Below are 10,244 nucleotides of genomic sequence, written 5' to 3' on the forward strand. Positions count from 1 at the left end.
GCTTTGGGGTTTTCAAGTTAGTCTCTCTGTGTACTCAAAAGTAAAAGCAGTCGCCAAGAACAAGTGACAGCTTGTGCCCGTGCAAGTGGCTGGTGTCACCGTGCCAGCCGAGCGGGAGAGTCTGGAGGGAGGCGTGCTCTGGACTACGTCTCCCAGCAGCCCGTGCCGGCCGAAGGAAGTGGTTACGATGATTCCTCCTGGACTTTGGGCAGAGGTTTTAATCCCGAGAAGGGACAGGTCGCTGAGGCTCGTGTCTCACGCAGTTCCCGTGGCTCGCCCCAGAGAAGGGCCGCAGCTCTCCGTCCGGCCGAGCAGGGATGGCGGCGCGGGTGTCGGTGCTGCCCTCCCCCAGGTGCCTGTTCGATGACCCTGTGCAGATCCGTGTGGCCGGTCTGCAGCCGCAGCAGGCGGTCACCCTCCGAGCCAGCCTGGTGGACGAGAGCGGGGAGCTTTTCCAAGCCCACGCTCTCTACAGGGCTGGGAGCAGCGGGGAGCTGGACCTCAGCCGCTCCCCAGCGCTGGGGGGCAGCTATTTGGGAGTGGAGCCGATGGGGCTGCTCTGGGCTCTGCAGTCCAAAACGCCCTATAAGCGGCTGGCAAAGAGGAACGTCCTGACCCCTTTCTGTGTGGACTTGGAAGTGTATGAGGGCCATGGGGACATGAGCCGCTTACTGGGAAAATGCACCAATGAACGGTGGTTTTTAGGAGAGGGGGTGAAGAGGATTTCGGTCAGAGAAGGTCGTCTCAGAGCAACCCTCTTCCTCCCTCCTGGTGAGTTTTAATTCCATTCTGGTTTTCCAGGTATGACTGACACCACGTATTATGCCCCGTGGCCCCTGAATGCACTCAACAAAGCAGAACTTCAGCTGCCACTTCCCTTAGCCTGTGCCTGGTCCAGGTACCTGGATCATCGCAGCAGGACAAAGAGGAGCAGGTGTTGCCTGGGCAGGGCAACGGCCAAGGCAGGGGCATGGTGGTGCAGGGAGGTCAGCACTGCTAGCACAGGGTGTCTCATGGTTGTTCTAGTTGAGTGTCTTGACCTCTCCTGCAGTGAGAACTTCGTCAAAAAGTGTGTTTATTTCTTAGCTTTTCTGTTTTGCTGACAGGACAAAGGGGCCCCTGCTCCTTGGCAGAGCTGTGATGCATGACAGCTCTGGCCGTGGTGTGAGGAATGACAAGGCATGGTGGGAGCACTGGTCTCAGGCTGCAGCCAACCTAGGCTGAAGAACCATACCCTCAGCAGCTGCTACAGATCTTCCTGCAAGTTCTGGACTTGTCTCTCCGTGTCTCTCTTTAGCTAAGGAAAAGCCAAAGAAAGAAGTCTCTTCCTGACTGAGCAGCTGGACTGCATGGGATACTTAGGGAGATGGGAGACAAATGGGAAAAGCAAGATCTTTAATTAAACAAGTGACATATTTTACAACTCTGCACACAGACAGTGCTGAGAATGGATCCTGTGCAAAGGTGCTTTAAGCCTGAAGTGCTTGTGTTCCTTGAATGGCACTTAAACATGACTATCTTGCTCTGTAATTAACAATGAGTCCCTTGTAGCTGCAGTGACGCTACATCTTGTAAGGGAAATCTGGCTATGAGAATGGGCAGACCAGCATCAGGAAAGGAAGGTCCTATTGCTGTAGGAGAGCTGAGGAGCTCAGGGGTAGTTACTCACATCTCACTGAAGTCTGAATTGGCACAGGTCAGTTCTGGCACTTGTGAGTATCTTTCATAACCCAAGTACCCCTCCGTGGCATACCTGCTAGCACAGTTCCTAACGAAGAGCCATTACTGTTTCTTCATTGATCCTCAATGGCCTGAGGACTTGTAGGCCAATGCCAGCTGAAATTCAGGTTGAGAGAAGGATATCCAACATGTGAACCTATTTATAGGAGTTCTCTATAGGAGTTCTAAAGGAACTCCTATAAAGAGTTTATAAGAGGAAAAAAAAAAAAAAAAAGTACAAATTCATGTCTTCACAGTCATTTTGTGTGTTCCTGAGAATGATACCCACCATGGAAAGCTTCAGAGGATGATTTTCTTCCGATATGTACTGTCCTGATGTGTGCTGAGGCACCACAAAAGGACACCCTTTAGGAACTTTTCTTTTGGTTATGTATACACTCCTTTCATTGCAGGACCTGGCCCATTCCCTGGACTTATTGATTTGTATGGATCTGGAGGAGGTCTTATTGAATACAGAGCAAGTCTCCTGGCTAGCAGAGGCTTTGTAACTCTGGCTCTTGCTTACATGTCCTTTGAAGATATCCCTGCTATGCCAGAGATTCTTGAACTGAGCTATTTTGAGGAGGCTGTGAACTTTTTGAGGAAGCAGCAGCAGGTAAGAGACAAATTATAGTGCTCTTCCTGAAACTATTTTCCAGTTTGCTAATTGGTTCCTAGACTAGAAGTACAAAACGGCTTAAGCAGGAAATAATAATTTTTTACTAGTTTTGCATCTTTCAAGATTTTAGAAGGGAAAAAAATCCATTGGCTTTTTTACTGTTTCTGAGATATTACAGGCTTTTGAATCCGAATGAGTTTTGCAGGACAGTAATAAAACACTCTAACAACAGAATCCTTCACAGTTGTAGCACTGAAGGTGTGTATGGAACAAGAAAGACACTTTATAGGAATGTATCATCATACTTAACACAATAGTGACCAAGAGAAATCAAGTAGCATTTAAAATTTTAATGTGATGCTACTTAATGTGTATTTGTTTTGCAAAGTTACTTACTTTCTATCACATGGGCACCGGGATTGTAGGCAGTGTGAGAGCAGAATTCAGCCTTGTTTGTCTTGTTCTTCAGAGAGCTCTGAAACATCTAGAATTCATTGTGAAGGACCTTCGCTAGAAATAAGTTGTTTTAAACAGCTCTTGGGCTCACTTAGCCTCAGGTGTAATGAACATTATGTCTTCCAAGACAAACCAGAAAATACCAGGTCAGTTGTAGGAGAGTATAGAAGAAGCTGCAATGAAGAAAGTCAGTGCAAGTAAACCCAGGAAAAAGTGGCTTGGAGAGAGGAGCAGTAAAAGACACCGTACTGACAGCAGGCTGAGCTGGGATGTGGTGAGAGCAAGGGTGCCTGGTCTATACAGGTCACCAGGAGGCAAATCTGTTACAGGAAGAGAAATGCTGAGGAGCTGTAGAATTCATAGTCACTCTTTTGGAGGCTCAGCAGAAGGATAGATGAGGGAGTAATATAACCTGAACAGAAATAGGGAAGGGGCAAAATATGAGTGGTCTTAGTTGGATGAGTGAGAGTGCAGAACTGGAGAGGTTATGTCAGCTCAGGAAATAAAGAGTAGTTAATAATACTGTTTTCATAATTCTGTTTCAGGTGAAAGATACTGGGATTGGTGTTTTGGGCTTGTCTAAAGGAGGTGATCTAGCTCTTTCAATGGCCACATTTCTACCTGGCATCAAGGCAGCTGTCAGCATATCTGGAAGTAGTTTTAATTCCTTCGTTCCCTTGAAAGGGGATGGCTTCACTCTTCCTGTCCACCCGTATGACTTGGGGAGGATGAAGATCAGTGATGAGTCTGGACTAGTAGATTTTTCAGATGTCTTAGATGATCACACGGACCCAGCAACTTGGGATTGTCGCATTCCTGTGGAGAGGTCCTTAGCCAAGTTCCTCTTCCTGTCTGGACTGGATGACATGAACTGGAAAAGTGACCTCTATTGCCAGGATGCTGTTCAGCGTCTGCAGCAGCACGGCCGGGAAGTGGAGTTTTACTCCTATTCTGGAGCAGGGCACCTCTTGGAGCCACCGTACTTGCCTCTGTGTAAAGTTTCGATCCACAGGGTGCTTGGGATGTTGGTGCATTGGGGAGGGCAGTGGAGAGAGCATGCTAAAGCCCAAGAAGATGCATGGCGCAGGATACAGGCCTTTTTCTGGCGACATTTGATGGACTCAGATATCCCTAAGAGCAAGCTGTAGTGGAATAGTCATAGATGTGCAGGGATGATATTTCAGCACTCACTAGATCTTGGAAACTCACCAGAAGTTTCCTGGACTGCCTTCTTCTAAACCCCACTGTTGCATAGTTGTTTATTTTCATTCCTCAAATGATTTTCCATTTTTTAGTTGAATTTCAGTTGGCTTCTGGCCCCAGCTTCACAGTAGATTGGCACCATCTGGTCTGTCTCTATGCTGTAGTCTAAAAACAACCCAGCATCCCATTATCTAAATTGCATTTGTCCTGAGCTATCTTTGCCCTCAATCTGCAACCATCTCCTTTCATAATAGGAAATACTCTCACAGGAGGAGTTTTCCATTGGATGGTTTAGTCTTGCACCTTTAACTAACCTAGATATAAACAGCACTTTTGTTGGGCAACACATTAGTACACTCATCTTTCCTTCTGGTATATCGTTCTCTCACATTTTGTAGTAAAAAGGTTGAGTAGCTCTTATCTCAGCTAAGAGAAGACACACTCTTCTGGCTTAATCTGAAGTGCAGTGATAACATTTTTTTTCCTGGTACCTCAAAATCTAGAAGCGAGTCTTACCCAGGTAACCCTGGTTGTATCTCCTGCTGACTCCATATAAATTCCATATTAGGGTAAAGTTTTCACTGCACTACTTAGTGAGTGCAATGTATCTGTGTATGCACAGTTTGCTTGAGATTATATGAATGAAGCCTTCAACTATCTGTGCACCTGTCAATGCATTAAGGAACAATCCTGGTGTAGCCACAAGCTGTTACTTCACCTGCTTGAAGAGGTCATGAGCAGAAGTCCTCACCTCCTGTTGGGAAGAGAAGTGATGGAGTCTGTGTTTTTGCCGAGTGTTCAAGATGGGGGTGATACAGATATGCCAAGTACTTGCTCTCATCTGGTGAAAGTTAGTTTGTCTCCATTCTGGGGGGGAACAGTAAAGCCACTGCTGCTGAGTTCCCAGGAGCCCAGTGAGGTGGGCTGCCTCAGTGATCCTGCCACTGCAGCAGACAGCTGTGGGCTCAGTGACAGCTAACAAATGCCACTCTTCAAGAGAGGACTGACCTCACCTGGGAAGAATGTGCATTTTCTTACCCTTTACCAGTGTCCAAACCTGACAAGGGGGGCTGTAATCTACCTTGTGCTTTTGTGGGATAGTGGCAAACAGCAGCTAAATATCAAATGGCACCAGTGGACCAAATTCTCCCTCCTGGGGCAGTCAAGACTCACACCCTGACCAAAGAAACAAGCAGGAGCTGGAAGTCTCTGCATTGCACTGAAATAGAAAAATCTTCCCTTTGATAGTGTAGTCCCTGGTTTCCAGTTCCTGCTGAGACAAAAGCCCTGTAGGAGCTGAGGGAGGAACCATGCCCTTGGTTTTCTTAGTTCAGGGAGCAATGGTTACTCAAAATGAACACATTGGGCCTCAGAGGGCTGGGGACTCTCTCACACAATATTCAACACAGACTGTTCTTCAGGTACTCCTGGTTTTCCTGAACCCCCTGTTCCTCAGATTGGTAGATGGGTACCACGTAGCTGAAGGTGTGAGTAGTTAGAGTGGGGGATATCTCTCTCCTGCTCACCCATACTGGTTATCCATCAAGTTTTATGCTGTTGCCTCTTACTTGATTTCTGTTTGTTCCTTGTATGCCTATGTCCTGCATGGACTGTGGTTGTTCCAGATGTTTAGTGAGTGGGTAAGACCTGGCAGCAGAGTAACATGTAACAACAAGGAAAATCAAACACATTTGAGCAGTTCCATCTGAGTAAGGGACATTTTTTCCCCCTCATTTTTCTGTTTTATTGAAGCAATCAAAAATCCCTGGGCTCCTGATCCACATTTTCCTCAGCTTCAGGGCCCTAGGCTGTGAGTTTCTCTGTGGTATGAGTATTCTGTTCTTTTATTTTTACTGAACGTTGAGGTTTATAGAAAACAGTGTGTTGTTTTCCAGTCTGTGGGATAGCTCACATCCATTTTAATCCCTTCTGAGGGGAAACAGAGCTCTCCCAGCCTTCAATGGGTAGTTGACAGATCTATCCTTTGAATTATAAAATTGTGACCTTCCCAGAAAATACATTATCTATAGGAAATTACCATTACAAATAAAAATACTTTCTATCAGTAAATCAACACTGTGGTCAGTCATGCTTTCATCCAGTTGTTGTCACGTTGTCACATTCAGTAGTCAGGTTCACAGAAAACTGTTGAAAATAGAGGATGAAGGGAGCTGACTGGTGACTCTATTGATGACAGCAGCACATAGGACCTCTTACTTTCGTTGCTCTGGAAAAAGAAGCTTTGCTTCTTTTAAAGCCCTTCATCACTTGGATGTCATCTTGTGAGAAAGACTGAAAAAACTGATTTAGCTGAGCCACTGTGTGCCACATACAGGAGAATATTCAAGGCAACTCAGTTGCACTGGGAATACTTTTCAAATTAAACTCAAATTTGAAAATTATCTTCAGGAAATAGAAACTGGAAACTGGTGTCAGACTAATATAAAAAAACTGGAAATGGCTGAATTTCAGTAAAACACTTCTGCCTGTTCTTAAGCATGTTATACAGTATTTTGCTGAAGACTTTAACTACTTAATGTTTCTTCTGCTGAAGAGGTGATTTAGACCAGTAGGGCTAAGATCAAGAGTTTTTTTCAAGACAATATTCTACTAATTGCAGACTGTCGAGTCAGAGTGCTTTATATAGTCTCCCCAGGCCTGCTGAATACAGACAACATTATTCAAGAACAATGTGAAAGTTATTTAATTAAAGATAATAGACCTTTAGCTGCAAGAGATCCTCTGCCAAGCACAGCTGATAAATCTAATAGAAATTGAATGGGAAAATCTGTCCTTGAGATCTGCTTGTAATTGCAAAGTGCTTCAGATAAACTCGAGTATCAAAGGACTTGCTTGAACTGAAAGATCTTGTGTTGATTCCTAGTCACCCACTGTTTAGCATTCTGCATTACATTTCTATTTTGAGAATAAGAAAAGCTTGTGGCAAGCCTCTTAAGAACTGAGAGTCTCCCCTCGTGTAAGCTATAATGAACAAGTTTACTATGAGGGAACAGTATGTCTTGCAATGCTTTTTTAGGGCAGGATGATTTCCCTAGCTACCATGGAATTGGGCAACAATGGAAAATGCTGGTTTGCCCAATACATTCTTAAGATTTTCCATCTTTTCACTGAAAACTGACCCTGAAGCATTTTGATACACATACACTATAACTTGGAGGAAACTGCAGAATCAAAGTAGTCGAAATGCCTTTATTAGCAAAAAGTGAACCACAGGTGCAGAAGAGGTGAAACAACTTTGATAAAGTGACTGTCTCTGCAGAATTAATATTTCCAATGAAATAGTACTCCTTGCAGAATTTACTGCAAAATATTTTTCATTGTTGAGGACAGAAATTAGAAATGCTGAGTCTTATAAAATTGTCTGTGCAAAATTTGCATTCAACCTAAAAATGTCTGTACCCTGACTCTGGATAGCACTTAGAGAAAAACAATTAAATTAGTTACATTCTATTTATTTAGGATTGTATCTTTTCAATTACTTAAGCTGCTGAACTTTCAACATTTTGCATTTAGACTGGGAATTTATGTTTACATTAAAATCACTTCAGTAAAAGGTGTGGTTTTATGGTCTTTTTAACTCTTTTAAGAGTACTTTGCTGCACAGAGGGCCAGTCATGCCTTTTTTTCTGGTTAGTGATCTAAGAGGTAATCCTGTGGAAAAAAAAAAGCAGAGCAAAAAGAAGATTAAAGTGTTCTTCTGGATAAAAGAAGGAAACAGCAGGAACATGCATGGGGGTTAGCAGGAGAAGCAGGGGTGAGAGATACCGTGCCAAGATAAATAAGAAGCTGGTATAGTTTTTAGATCTGCTTGTAATAACTAGTCCAGCTGATTCTAAACTGTGAATCCATTTCTGTATCCAGTGAAATGAACACCATTGTGTGCTGCCCCTGTTTACAGTGGATCTGGTCCTGAAGGAGTATTTGACAGTGGAGAGTAAATTGTGAAATATGAATGTCAGATAAGAGATGAGCTGGATAGATGGTTCAAAGGAAATGTCCTGGATAGGAAGAGAGCATGTGCATATCTCTGCTTTCAACTAGAAGAGGAAGTTCAAATGCACTGCTATCATTTTAATATGCTATGAATTCAGCAAGGTAGTTCTGAATCAATAATCCTGTGACATCTACAGGAGTCTGTCCCAGGACAGTGTCACTCTGATATTCTCAAATGTCCAGCACTAACTCAAAGTGGATTATTTTTGGCTGCACCGTGCTCTGTCTCCAGCCATTCTCCTATCTCTGGGTTATTTCAGATCAGAGATATATCATCTTGATGCAGGAAAACTACTTTGATACCTAACAATTACTGATGTAGTGGAAGAAAAGGAGGTCAGTGGTCTGTACTTTTTGATGGAAATCTCACGTGGAATCACTAAACTGCTTCCATGGCAGTCTGTATACCACTCCCTGTAAAGCTGAGACTTCCTAGGCTCCATTTTGATCAGCAATGAGCAGGGGTAATTCTGCTCTTTCAAGCCTTCTAGGGAATCTTGTTCTCTCCGTGGCTGTCTTCCCTTGCCTGAGGATATAATGTTTGCTTTCTTTTTTTTCTCTGATAGTTTTGCTTCTGCCCCACTGACCACAAACCAGGCCATGCCAATTCCAGGGCACCCAAAATCAAAATTGTAACTTGACTAGACAAATCAAAAATTAACCAATATAGTTGTAAATTGTATAAATTGTACATAAATTTTGTATACAAAGAAAAGAAAGAAAAAGTGTGCATTCAAAGAGTAGAAATTCTTAAATTTCTCCCCCTCAGAAAGGGAAGTCTGTGAGTGTGTGGGCATATATAAATGTCTGTTGGAAAGGAGGGGAGGAATGGAGAGTGTAAAGCAAAGGAGAACCAAAAGATGATGGGTAACTTCAAAGTAGAGATATGATTTAAAAAATCTGTTTTGTAATAACTTGGGGTGTTTTTTTGTTTGTTTGTGTTTGTGTTTTTGTTTTGTTTTGTTTTGTTTTTTCTGTAGAATGTAGGTTCCCCAGCAGAAATCTCCTTCTGGCAGAAAGCAGACATGTGCAAGTGAAAACACCAAGGCTCAGTCCACAGACCAGCTGGTTTCACTGTGCAGTGCCAGAGGTGAGAGTATGGTGAACCCAGCCTGCTCCAGGATTCCAGGGGTCAGCACAGTGCCCATTATCAGCCACAGGGTGAATCCACTTTTCTCTGTCAGACAACGTGTGATGGCATCACCAGCTAACACAGGACACAGGATCTACTTACAAACAAGTCACTGAAACCTGTGTTTTGTTTGCTTTCTGAAGTAAGAGGTTTTGCTATCAGTTACTATTAGTACACCTATTGTCTTGGGACATTGAGAATGAATGCTTTTATGATGAGGCAATAACTGCTTTCCATTACTGAAGCTCTAGTGACAGGTTAAAGAAATTTTCTCAAGTTCTCTCACTTTGAGGTCAATGTAGAAACAGAGGAACAAATTTTATTTACTTTATCTCTTATTGATTCCATTCAGATTTCTCAGTCACTCATCAGACTTGAAAATAAGGTAGTTTTTTTTCTCCAATTGCTAGAGAGTCCTGAGGTACAAAAGGTATTACAAAAGATAGGTTTTCTCCCACTGAGGAAAAGATTAGCATTTAGTTGTGTAACTGTTTTATCCTCTTAAGGACTGGTGGTACAAGTTTTCTTGAAATAGCCATTAACCTAAAAGCTGGGGTTCTCCATGGGACTTAGAAGGCTAAAACTCATGCCTTGGCTTTGGCTGATAAGGTTCTCCCATTTCCAAGATTTGTGTTTTGATCAACAGGTTGTTGTTCATCGGTACATTAGTGCTTATGATGGGTTCAGGAAAAAGGCTTAAATTTTATTCCACATTAGACCAATAGCTTTTGCAATCTTGTTATTTTTTCAAGAGATGAGAGCTTTATTTTACCAAGAGTTACCTTTCACACAATATAAAGCAAAGTGAGTCACTTGGTAATTTAGCTTCCTTAGGATATATGGCTTAGATCTGTGTTTCCCTTGATTCATACTATACCCAAAAGAAGAGGGGAGGAAGACCAGAGATAAGCACAACTTTTCTCCCTTTTTTTCACCTAGTTGTCTCTGGCTATTAAGGTGTGTTCTGTATAGCCTAAAAAACACTAACAAAAGAACTTCTTGGAAAAAGCCCATTAATCTTATGTGGCTCTTTCCTCTTCTGAGGCCTGAGAGAAAGCTTTGAACCTGAAAGGTTCTACTGCCTGATAGTTACCATGCAGT

General features: G+C 43.1%; 1 protein-coding gene across 1 annotated transcript; it reads left to right on the plus strand.

Annotated features, from left to right (window-relative positions):
* The first annotated feature begins 147 nt into the window (after positions 1-147).
* LOC111943024 (acyl-coenzyme A thioesterase 1-like) lies at positions 148-6,071 on the plus strand. The gene is made up of 3 exons (XM_086894268.1): positions 148-771; positions 2,133-2,335; positions 3,340-6,071. The coding sequence occupies exons 1-3, from the start codon at positions 318-320 to the stop codon at positions 3,940-3,942; spliced, it is 1,260 nt and encodes a 419-aa protein (XP_086750394.1). The 5' UTR covers positions 148-317; the 3' UTR covers positions 3,943-6,071.
* Positions 6,072-10,244: the final 4,173 nt, after the last annotated feature.

This window comes from Cyanistes caeruleus, chromosome 6 (assembly GCF_971803275.1).
Source record: "Cyanistes caeruleus chromosome 6, bCyaCae1.hap1.1, whole genome shotgun sequence".
NCBI lineage: Eukaryota > Metazoa > Chordata > Aves > Passeriformes > Paridae > Cyanistes > Cyanistes caeruleus.